The sequence below is a fragment of the Palaemon carinicauda genome, chromosome 5 (assembly GCF_036898095.1).
Source record: "Palaemon carinicauda isolate YSFRI2023 chromosome 5, ASM3689809v2, whole genome shotgun sequence".
In the NCBI taxonomy this organism is placed as follows: Eukaryota; Metazoa; Arthropoda; class Malacostraca; order Decapoda; family Palaemonidae; genus Palaemon; species Palaemon carinicauda.
The window spans coordinates 141,799,694-141,812,713 of record NC_090729.1 but is presented as its reverse complement, the minus strand read 5'-3'; the positions used below and the strand labels follow the sequence as shown (position 1 = coordinate 141,812,713).

The window sequence follows — 13,020 nt, the reverse complement described above, 5'->3', positions numbered from 1 at the left end:
CTGTTTAGATTATAAGGATTCTATATGTGGCAAGATATAGTTTGTGTAGCGCCCTCTTAAGGGAATGTAAGACCTTAGTAACGTTCCAGAGTGGTGGTCTCGCCTCTAACAGAAGACAGGCCCGTTCAAAACTCTATGAGATTGGAGAATTCTGCTCATGATTAAATATCAACTCCTTTCAGCATAAAGACCTGGCTTCAGGCTTAGAAATAGCCTTTCACTGCTGATACTGAGCAGAGCTTTTCGTTTCAGAGATAAAGTAAATGGATATCGAAATAGAGGCTCCGAGAGAACAAACACCCCTCCCATGACACCAATCAAAGATGACACACTTGGCTTGATACACGGAGGTTGAAGACTTTCGGAGGTTTCCAGAATTCTTCCACACAACTTCCCGTTAAAAGCCTTTCTTCGAGATGCTGGATAGCCTCGACTCAAGAAGCAAAGCGATTCCACTGTGCTGTGGAATATCCGGGAGGGCGTGTGGTTGGCACAACACGACGGGAAGAGAAGGTAATTACCTAGAGTCAATATAAGAAGAAGTAGAAAGTCCTGGTACCATTCTACTTGGGGCCATTTTGGCGCTAACAGAGTTATATTGGGGTTAGGAGTAGCTCTGGCTCCATTCAAGACACTCCTTAACAGGCATAATGGAGGAAAAGCATATATGTTAAGGCCCTCAAAAGGATGCTGGAAAGCATCTTTAAACGCTGCTTCCAGGTCTGGCACTGGTGAGCAGTATACCAGGAGTTTCTAGTTTGGTGAGGTTGCAAACAAGGCGACTGTTGGTGAACCCAACAGTCAGGATCTTGCTCACCATCTGAGGATGTAAAGACCATCTTGAGCCAATGACCTGCACCCTACTACTCAGTTTGTAAGACATGATGTTCTTACAGCTTGAAATAAAGCGGGCTATTAGTGATCGAGTTGAGCGTTGCTCACTCATGTTATCTCTACTGATAGTTGGCAGTGCTGCAAAGAAACAGTACCTCTTTCACGGTGCTGTTGTCATTCATGAAAAACCACTGAGTGACTGGCCAAAAGTGTTGGAAAGCGACAAGGTTTCTCGAAGCTCCTACATGTTATGGCAACCAAAACCTTAGTCAGACCATTGTCCTGATGCTAAATGTTGTAGGTGGTGTCCCATGAATAAATTACAAAAGTTTCAGAGGCGTCAGAAAAGAAGAGCTACTTAGAAGGTTTGTCTTGTACAGCCACCATTCCAGATCGTGTCCGAGTCTTCCCCTATCAGGATCAATGATAGAGGGGGGTCGTTGTGTTGAGACAAGTGTCTTTTCCAGTGTCATTGAAGGGACCGCTGGTATGAAGATGAACATTTGTAACGAGACGTTCCAGGGAGAATAATGTCTCAGCAACCTCTACCACTGCTGAGCAGAAGATAGTGCTGACAAAGGAAGTACTTAATGGGCTAACGTTTTTGATTGGTTTCTACTGTTTACATATGCAAAAAATTCTTTTGGGTTTTCTTTATTAGCTGAAGCCACTCTATTCTCTTCATTGATCTTGGCCTTTCTTACTAGTTTATCTACTTTTCGGCTTAACTTCTTGTAATCGGAAATTTCTTGAATTGAAAGCGGTGGACCCATTGATTTATGTTTCCTGTCTATACTTCTTACTGCATTGGCTATTTCACAATGTTCTACTGCATAAGAAATGTGGTGTAATTATATATGGTTACATAAAAACACACTAAAATAGATCTCACATGATCAGAAATAAAGGCTAGAATCCCAATGTCACAGTTGGTTGGCTGAAGAATGAAGTGGGGCTAATATTAAGGGGACGAGCTATTTTTAGTAAATTATCTCTTAGATGTGATATACGACCAAGTGTTGTAGTACCAGGAAGGATAAACTATGGATTTTAACTTTCATACAGTTTATATTTGTAAATGACGTCTTTTTTATGCCCTACAACCATGTACCTGGCATGTTTTGGCTTGCAATATATGTCATCATCTGGAAGGGGTTATGATCAATGCTATTGTTGGGTTTATTATATACAGTATAATCAATTTGTTCTTTTAACATATACCTTATGATAAAGTTAGTTCATTTTTATAACATAAAATAAATTTCAACATACAGACTCATCAATCATAAATTAATTACCCACTTTCTTCTAATCACTCTGGTTTCACTGTTTTGCATACAGTCTACACTAACTACGAAGAATTCTGTTAGTAAAAACAAGTGGATGGTTGCTTTGCTTCTGTGTTAGACAAATGGCTGAGTTTGTCAAAGGACAATCAACATTGCTCTTAAAGACATAAGACTGCGTTAATATCAATGGAAATTTGAGATCCTATGAAAGGGCACTACTGTATAAGGTTGGTGGGTTTGCAGGGGAAAAAATGATTTTATTTCAAATCCTAATATTTTCTGATTTAAATCATTGTTATCAAAGGATGATTTCCACATATTTGTGATCTGAGACTGTAAATGAAATATCTAAAGGCTTAATCAAGTACGGTAAGTAATACCTCTAGAATACAAAATTAATTCGTTCCAGAGTGGCTATTGTATTATGATTTTTTTGCACGATGACTCGCGTTTTACATGTAAATCACTTAATTCATTCTAAGCCCTACAAAACACCACATTAAATTTTAAAATAAACCTGTAGACACAAAGAATAGAGCCAAATACTTTTGAATCATTCACTATACCTAACCTAACTGTTAATACCTGTAAATGAAATAGTTATTAGAAAAATGCATTAATGAATAGAAAATAATATAGTAGAAAAATGTGGAACCTTACCTTTAAAGTGGGCGATGTCCAAAACATTCAGTGGCGGCAGAGGAGGAGGACAAACAGCAGAAAACATGAATGCTAAACATTACGAAACTCATCAACAAATGGCAGAAAACATGAACATTATACTTTATAAAACACATCAACAAATGTCAGAAAATATTAACACAACTTTACGAAACACATTAACAAATGGCAGAAAACATTTATACTTTAACTTCATAAAAAACTTAAAATTGAATTTCTTTTCTTTTCTAATTTTTTTTTTACATTACATTTTGTACGCTTTAAACTTCATCTATTTGTTCATCACTTCCACTTTTCTGTTTTTTCAGCACTTTGACCTCCACCTTGGCCTACTAATGGCCTCTATAAAAAAAATAGCGATCCTAGGAAGCTTGTTCCTGAATGCTTTTTAAAATGTTCCTGAAATGAGTCAGGCAAAGGTCATTACACTGAGCAAGAACACGACCTGTTTGAACTTTTTTGGGGTGTTTTTATTTTTAACAAACTCTGCCATTTTATGATAATGATATGGCATTTTAATTTCTGCCGTTGTCATGGTAATAGCTATTTCCTCCTCCTCCTCACCGCTAGAGAAGTGTTCCCAAAAGAGGTTCACTTGCATGGTCTCCAACTCCGTCAGGTCGTCCATCGTAAACTCCTCTTAGTGTTCCTCGAGAAGCTCACTAATGTCATCATCACCGACAACCAGCCCTATAGACCTGCCGAGTGCAATGATTTATTCAACCTCAGGTTGCAGAACAGGTTCAGGACCGTCAATGGTTTCGGCTTCAGCATTGGCTTGAGCGAGGCCTATGTCGAATCCCTTCAAGTCTCATGTGGAGATGACATCAGGCCACAGCTTCTTGAAACCTATTGCCAAGCTTGCTTGATGAGTTGGAGGCATATCACAATATCGAAATGCTCCTTCCAAAATTCTTGCAGGGTGAGGTTTGTGTTATCGGTGATTTCGAAAAATCTCTTGCAGATATGTTTCGTATAGAGCTTCTTGAAGTCTGAAATGACTTTCTGGTCCATGAGCTGGAGGAAAGGGGTGGGGATAGGTGGAAGGTAGAGAACCTTGATGAAGGAATATTCCATAATGATATCTTCCTCGAGGCCAGGAAGGTCAGCAGGGGCATTGTCCAACACCAGCAGACATTTCTCTTCCAACTATTTTTTTTTTTAGTAGGATCGAAGCAAAGGTTCACCCATTTAGCAAAGAACAGTTTCATTACCCAGGCTTTCACATTAGCCCTCCACATCACTAGAAGCCTCTCCTTGAGCCCTTTGTAAGACTTGAAGGCTCGAGAAGTCTCTGTATGATACCAGTAGGAGCTTCACCTTACAATCTCCACTGGGCTTTGCACAGACTACAAGGGTAAGCCTATCCTTCATAGGCTTATATTCGAGCAGCATTTCTTCTGCCGTGATGTAGGTCCGCGAGGCATTTTTTTTCCAGAAAAGACCAGTATTGTCACAGTTGAAGACTTGGTGGGGACTGTAGCCTTCTTGGAGGGTCAAGTCGCCAAACTCCTTAACAAAGGATTTGGCCGCTTTCATGTCCGAACTGGCAGCCTCCCCATAATGCACCACCGGATGAATGCCCGAGCATCTCTAGAATTTTTTAAACCACCCGCATAAAGGCTTGAATTCTGGGGGGTGCCTGCTGTGATGACCCGAAAATGGCCCTGGGCTACTGGCAGATTATCGTTGCAGTGATAGTCTCTCCAACGATTTACTTGTCCTTAATTGAGAGGAGAAACAGTCTCTCCATCTCATTATTGACGTGGCTCCTCTTTCTTGAAAAGACAGTCTCGCCCCTAGAAGGTGTTGTTGCTTTAATGGCTTCCTTCTGCTTAAGGATGGTACCTATCGTCGACGGATTTTGGTCATATTCATTAGTGATCACACTTAACCACATGCCCTCATATTTCTTAATTATCTCAGGCTTCATCTCCATAGGAAACACCCTCTTCTTTTTTCCTTGAACATCAGCAACATTCTTGGGACCCATGGTTAATACAAGTTGAATAATGCAACAAGATAAGTAAGAAAGCAAATTCACCAACACAAATTCAATGTGAACGATAGCGCTGCCATAACAAGATAGTCGAGGAATGCCGATACGTAGATGCATGATGGGAAAAATGCTGACCACTAGGAGTGCAGGATCTTACAGCAGTAACTAGCATCAGGTTAGGGAGATAACCAACGGGAGAACAGGATGATGGTGGCGAATTTACAGTCTTGAGGAAAGCGAATTTTAAAATTATTTCTCAGGGGCCGGCCAAATTTAGTTTTGTATCATGAGGGGTTTATCGTAATATGAGGCGAAAAAACATTCATATCTCTTTTTGTATCATGAACTTTTCGTAATTAAGAGGTATTACTGTATATACAGTATAGTGCTTAAACTAATTTACAAAAATTGTGCTATAGTATTATACTACATCAGTTACAATAAACAGGCAGAAAACCATATGTTATGATGGCAAGGAGAGGCAGAAAACCATCTGTTACTCTATTTACAAAACATAAAACATATCTTGATACATCAAACCTGATATCAATTTACCCATGGTAGGGAGTCCTTAAATCCAAGCCTAACAGCAACCAACTACTGCATTTATTTGAGATTAGTACCAGTCAAGGAAAGGAGACTTGATCAAATGAAAAGGGAGGTTTTCCAGGCTGTAGGAAAAGATCTACACCTACTGCAAAGCTGATGGCACTCCTATAACCAAAGAATAAAAGACACTGACCCCTACCCCTGTTAGTCAATCCTTGGGGAATAGTTGCGGTATCCACTTGCAAAGGCTCTGGTTTAATCTGTGGTATATTGTGATAAATGCGTTTATAGTGGTTGTAAACTGCTACACTCAGGACTTTCTTGGCTCGTTCCTGCCCTACAACATGCATGTCTAGATATTCGTAGATCTGCAAGTAAAACAAAAGTATTGTTAACACTCGATATTTCATAAATTTTACAATCTATTAACTTGCAAATGCCATCTGTCAAGTCGCAACAGATGATACATTATCATCATCAGTTAATTTAACTAGACTACAGAGTTAAAACACATAACGCATAGTACTCTCCACTTGATCAAATTCAGTTTTGAATCACATGTATCTTGACTTGAATGATTACTAAAAAAAAAAAAAAAAGACAGCTACACTGGAAGTATGTCCATTTTCATTTATTACTTGCATCTGTAATGGCAAGTAAAATGACAAATATATGTAGACTATGCATAAAAAACATGTAAATCCTATGTACTTTTTATTTCAGTGGATATGCTTTAAAATACATGGCTTTTTAAGCAGCATACATTAAATTTTACAGCACAACCGAAACCCTGAGAAACAGACAGATCCCTTTTTTAACCAATACTAATATTTCTAACAATGCTTTTCCTTTTTTTCTTACCTTTTCAATTACACTATCAAAGCAGTTCACTCCAACAGCAAGTTTTTGCATTTGGAACTCTACTTCCATAGACTTATACTTCAGATATTCAGCTACCTTCCTTATTTCATTTATGACTCAACATTCCACTTACTCAAAAATATCTAAACAAATCAAACGCTTCCATATCCATATTGTTATTAATCTATTCATCTTGGTTTTCCCATGCCATTACCATTTTACTCTTGCTTGCTTTTATTTGGTTTACCATTTCCTTATTTAAAACAAAACGTCAAATACAGTTATGTTCAATATTCTTATTGTCCCGAGAACATTTCTTTACTATTTCAAAATATTGATATAAATATTTTTAAGCCTCAGCATCAGCAAACCTTTAAAGATAGTGTTTTTAACTAATATTTCAAAAAAGCCAAACCAACCTTATTTATGAACTTGATGCTGATATCCAACAGGTGGAGAATTCACAAACGATAAGTGGGTGAAATACCAAAAGTTGGCTAAAAGACAACATTACAGTTGTCTGACACTTGTTGGAACAAGTTAGACTTATTTAAAAATCGGTTACGCTTTTCTTTGTATTCACATTATTAAAGTACGTTGCCACACTGAACCCCTTGTGAAGTCAATGCTTAGTTTGCTACATCAATAAAAAGGTAATTTAGACGTAAGACTATCTAATTTAATGTCATTACAGTAACATTAACAAGTTTCCCATTTATTACTATTATTAGTTTAACCTATAACCCTAGTTGGAAAAGCAAGATGCTATAAGCCAAATGGCTCCATCAGGGAAAAATAGCCCAGTAAGGAAAGGAAACAAGGAAATAAATAAGCTACAAGAGAATTATAAACAATCAAAATAAAAATAATCTAAGAACAGTAATATCAAACAAGATCCTTCACATGTAAAACATAAAAATTTAAAAAAAAGAGAAATAACAATTTTGGAAATAATTTTTATTTTTGCTAGCATACAAACCTGAAGCTATTTATAGTGGTATTACTTTTGGTGTACCTGAAAGACAAGCCATGGTAATCTTTAGTGAGGGATAACTACCCAATCCGCTAGTTAGCGGGTAGGGGTGGGATAGACTGCCTACCCGGCTCACTCACACCTCTTGGCTGAGTAACCCCTTTGCTTTATGGCAGGACTTCTCAGGGGACAGGGTGGCGGGTTAATTTGTATAAATAGCTCCAGGTTTGTAAGCTAGAAAAAATACAAATTACTTCCAAATATGTTATTTGTTCCGGCGCAAATACAAACCCTCCGCTATTCATAAGGGTGACTTACTCTTAGGAGGGAGGAAGTCCTCACCAACGGGCCTTGGTCATGACCCGGGGTTCCTCTATTTCGATCTGTGATCGATAGTAGAAGGAACCCTACCTTCGCTAAAATAAAGTATCGATATGAGGTAATGCACTGATAGTGGCATGCAGAAGCTTTGTGTGTGAGCGAAACTGACAGTGTGGCTTGTCTTTAACATAGGAACTTGAGTACAAAACCTAGAGTTCTTAAGACTTACCCAATACCCTCCCTCAACAAGCATTGGGGACAAAGTATTATTCTATACTTAGGAGGAACAAGGGAAATGAGTTTTACAGGTAGTGAGGTGAGGTCAGCTATGCTGTGACTTGCAGAGCTGTTTTTCCCCAGAGGGGGGAAGGTAAAAGGAAAAATTGAGCCAGTCATTCTTACTCATTCACCCAAGACTAACCTGGGTAACCTTGGCCCACAACACTGCTACTTATCCATCAGGGAGCTTGAGGTGTTTAGACCATTTGTTGTGCGACCACAAGACCGACGGAAAAGGTCTCCATATTCCTGTGGGTTACGCCTTTGCAAGTAGTGGGCAGTGAAGGTCGATTGATGCTTCCACCGCTTGCAGTACCTGCGCCACCGAGTAGTTTCTTGAACGCCAGGGACGTAGCAACCCCACTGACGTCATGAGCTCTGAATCCCAGGATGGAGGAGGGTCTGGATTGAAAGCAAACTCAATAGCCTTCTAATCCACAAGGGAAAGGAAAACCTTGTGACCCTCCCCTTGATTTTCCCAGTGCTGGTCAACAGTACTGACACACGGGGGGCGAGCTGCTGTAGTTCTCTTAAGGTAGCGCCACAGACTCCTCACTGAGCACACCCCCAGTTGAATTGGGTCTTCGGTTACCGAATGAAGACTCTCTTTATGGAATGGGCCGCACCTAGGGTACAGCACACTTCGATTTTGAGTCTTGGCAATCAACTCAGGGACGCCGCTCAGAATTACTTCTCTACATCTCCTAGAGTAAGAGACATTAGAAAGTGGATCATGCAACTCACTAACTCTCTTTGCGATGCCAAAGTGAGTAAAAAAGCCGACTTCCATGTAAGGAAGCGATCTTTAGCCTGTTATAAAGGTTTATAGAGAGGGGTCTTCAGGGACTGAAGGACCCGAACCGCATTCCCAGGAGGAGGTTAAGATCCGACGGGGAACAAGTTATCTCAAACTTTGTATGAGTAAAGGCATCGATGGGAGAGATCCCCTTCGGCGACATCAGTCACAAAGGACCAAACACTTTGCCAGACAGACTGATGCTGAAAAGCATCTGAGGTGTCTAGACATCTTTTCGACAACTCGTTGCGAAAGGCCTCGAGAGAGGAGGTGTAGGAAAGTTTCCATGCGTGAAGTCGAAGTGAAGCTATGGCTTTAGAAAGTTTTGGCATGTGGCTGCTTAGAAGATCGTGTCGTGGAGGAAGTTCCCTTGGAAGCTCAGTCAGGAGCTGCAAAAGGTTCGGGAACCGTTCTGCGTGATGCAATAATGAAGCTATTGGAGTCATTGATAAGTTCCTGCTTATCCTGACTTGGCTGAGAACTTTCTCACCAGACCGAATGGGGGAAAAAGCGCACACCTCTAAGCTGTCCCACTATTCTTGGAATACATCTTCCTCAAGAGCCTAGTATTCTGGGACTGTGGAACCGTCAAACAAAAGCATGAAGTTCAGGGCCGTTGCGAGCAGGACCACACTCCGGGAACCCCTCAAAGTTATGACTTTGTTAGCTACAAGATTACTCAAAGACACTAGAAGCCCACTATCTGAGTGGTCCTGCTCAGATTATCTGGCAGCACATTTCGATTACCAGGAATGATGCGAGCAGATGGGGGCACCTAGCTGTCCTCTGTCCATCTGAGTATTCCTGCCACTAGATGGTTTACCCTAGATAAAGATCGCCTTTTCCTTTTTTCCTTTCTGTATTTAATTTTTCCTGATTTTTTTTACTTTCTCGATATCCGAGAGATATATGCTGGTACCTTTCCGTTTTGGGCCAACAGACGAAGATGGGATGGTGCGGCATATGCGGCCCACTTTCTTTTTTTATGAATCCGAGGAGATTATTAGTTCCAGAGGGGAGACGAGAAGATTGGCCTCTTTGCGGAGGTTATCGTCTGCCACCCACCATCTGCGGTTCATCTAGGGGGTGGGGGGGAGATTGCATAGCCAGAAAAACATCTTGAGATGATGGCAAGACGTGCAACTACTAGCACGTTTCTGCAATGAAGGGGGGAAATCCTGTCCTCCCTCCAACTGCCTCCAATCTAGTGGGGGTTGGCCGAGTAAGAATGATACAAAACAGTAAATCAGGTAGCCAGTACAGCTTATGTCATAAAAGCGTTCTCCATAGATATTGCCTTCCGGACAAGAGGCTGATAGGTAACTACCGAATGTATCTAACCATTCCCAAAGGAAGAGACTGAGATGTATCTTCAATCTATTGTTGAACGGGTAATATTACATAAGTCTGTCTGCGGAGTAGTAACACAGAACTATGAGCAGGACAATCATACAGGCGTAGCCCAACTTAAAAGTCGTATCCGGAACTCAGTTGGAGAATGTTGAAAACGTTCATAACCGTGATTCCTTCTTCCTAGGACCACAAACGTTCGAATTTCTCCGTCTCCGATTGGTAAACTGCCATAAGTATTTAATGTTACCTACTAGGGAACAGATACGCTTACGAGAAGTTTCCGGTCAAATTCTTTATAAGAGACTAAGACTTCTGATTGGGGAGAAAGGAAGGAAGTGCCTATAAGAAGACAGACCATAATGTTGTATGTCTGGTTACAGGAAAGTAGATGAGTAATGTATTGAATAACCTGGTTTCAGTAAGAAATATAGCTATAAAACTTAATAAAACGGAGTTCTAATTGTAATATGTATTATAGCCCTTATTGACAGAAAGATCGCTTGCACATAGATTTACTTGCACATCTGCATTTGCGCATGCGTAATCTCTGCCTCCGAGAAAACGTCTTCTACAAATCCGGTTGCAGGAATAATGTATGTGTGACGAATCGCAACATTATTGCCCAAGGAATTTTTGATCGTTGACGGACTAACTGTAGTGTTTATTTGTATAAGAGCGCATATGCCCTCAAACAAAAACATTATCGAAGCAATCATTTTTCCTTTGGTTTGCCTCTCCTCTTTGTGGGAGGGGCTAGCTAACATTCATACACAAACAAGGTTGTCTGGTTCCCTGTGGGCAGGGTTTTAAACGTTCGTAAACGTAATGAAAAGATGCCAACGTTGTTGCTATCGTTCGAAAACGTAAGCTAACACTGCTCCTTTGGGACTAAATGCTTGAAATAATAACCCTGTAAGAGTAAAATAAAGTTTCAGAAGCCTATCGTGTAAAACGATAAGTCGTCGTACCCAAGGTACAATGACGGGATGTGGCTGACTAAATCAAATAGAACCCAAAATGACGGGATGTGGCTGACTAAATCAAATAGAACCCAAGTTCATGACAATAAACCTCGTTTTGTCTTGGAGAGAGTGCATGCTCCAAGAGGGAGTTCTTACGATCTTTAAGAAGTTTTAACAACACCTGTTGAAGTTATGTAAAACTTTTCAGGAACGAGTCTCTCCCGAAAATAGGGGAAGTCTCGTATGTGGGGGTTTGCTTCAACAAGACCATACATTAGATTGCCATCGACGGCTTTCACGTATGAGGTTGCCATTAAGCATTTCTCTCTAGTGAGAAAAACTACCATCTAATGCAGGCAAGACCTACCAGGGGAAATGAACTGGAATGTAAAAATTTGTCCTGCTAGTTCCGTCCTTGCAGTTCAATGTTTCTCGATGACGAGACAATCACGAGCCGCCTGCTAACCCAACCACTAGAAGTGGGAGGGTGGAGGGAAGATGACGGTGGTTCATTCGAAAACGAAAGGATCGGTGCTGGCGAGACCAGTCTAGCTGTCCCATAGTAATCAGCTGTTAGTGTGAAGTGACGTAACAAGTCAAGCTACGCTGGAAGACCAATCCCGTACGGGGGGAAGGGTCCACCATAGAGCTTTCAGAGAAATCTCTGGATAGCGGTAACTGAGAGATTCAGCGCTACGAGAACCTAGGGGTTCTGAATTCATAACGTGTGACCCTAAGGACCGTGAATCCATTTTGCGCGACCCTTAGGGATCATAAATCCATTTTGCACGATCCTAAGGAATCGTGAATCTATTTCTCGCAACCCTAACGGATCGTGAGTCTATTTCTCGCGACCCCAGAGGATCGTGAATCTATTTCTCGCAACCCTAAGGGATCGTGAATCTATTTCCCGCTACCCAAAGGGATTGTCGTGATGAGAACCCGCAGGAACTCTTGTTACCGATTCCAGATGGAATCCTCAGGATTTGTGTTGTGTGGACCCCCAGGGGGCACTTGACGAGACACATGATAAGAACCTAAAGAAACTACGTCATTGTTACATGGAGGGAGAAGGAAACCCTTAGGCTGTGTGTCATGTGAACCTCCAGGCCTCACACGACCAGGGATGATGTGAACCCGAAGGAACACTGTCATCGTTACAGTGCAGTAACCTGGTACCTATATTTATTCCATCTTCTACTTCAATGGCTAGAAAAATATTATCTAATGATAAAAGTATCGCCAGTAACATTACAGTATAATCATAGTAAAACGCATACAGCCACAATAACTGACCCCCCCTAAAACATTAACAGCTGTTGTATTTTAATAATCATATGATTTTTTCTACTTACATAGTAGTTTGTAAGGATTGACTAACATATGGTGCTCAGTATAATCATATACTGTAGTTGTTTTTTCAAGTATAATTAAAATAAGACTTAATTATATCTTTACACTAAAACATTCCTTTAGGATTGTTTAGTAGGTGTACTATTTTGCCAAGAAGTAGATAGATGTTATGCTTACATAATCTCACTGACGAAGTTGTAAGCATTGCTGAAACTCACAATTTGTTTTTTTTTATACTTTCTTAAACAGGAATACAGCTTATTTTATATATATACTGTATATATATATATATATATATATATATATATATATATATATATGCATATATATAAATATGCATATATATATATATATATATATATATATATATATATAAATATATATATATATATGTATATATACTGTATAAATATATATATAAATATACAGTGATACCTCTACATACGATCTTAATTCGTTCCAGAAACTGCTTCGTATGTTAAAACGATTGTATGTTGGAGCAAATATTCCCATAAGAATACACAGTAATTTGTTTAATTCATTCCTCAGCCTAAAAACCCATAACAACTCCTTAATAAATGGCTAAAGAATAATTACACATAACATTAATACAATTGAATACTGTAATACAAAGATATCTAAAAAAAAGAATAATAATAAAGAAATAAATAAAAAAGGGGTTTTTATTAACACTTTACCTTAGCGACAAGCCAGCGCAGGTGTAGGGACTGCTACGCAGGAGGAGACGGAAGATCAGCGAGGAGGTAGGG

At 39.8% G+C, this 13,020-nt stretch overlaps 1 protein-coding gene across 5 annotated transcripts in view; it reads right to left on the bottom strand.

The window, feature by feature from the left end:
• The window catches only part of ClpX (Caseinolytic protease chaperone subunit), a 241,868-nt gene that overhangs the window by 139,043 nt on the left and 89,805 nt on the right, over window positions 1-13,020 (bottom strand). For 4 of the 5 annotated variants that reach the window (XM_068374151.1, XM_068374153.1, XM_068374152.1 and 1 more), the window contains exon 5: window positions 5,546-5,720. In XM_068374151.1, the coding sequence (XP_068230252.1) occupies window positions 5,546-5,720 (175 nt within the window). The remainder of the gene's footprint in view (window positions 1-5,545; window positions 5,721-13,020) is intronic. The other variant, XM_068374155.1, reaches the window with a different exon arrangement.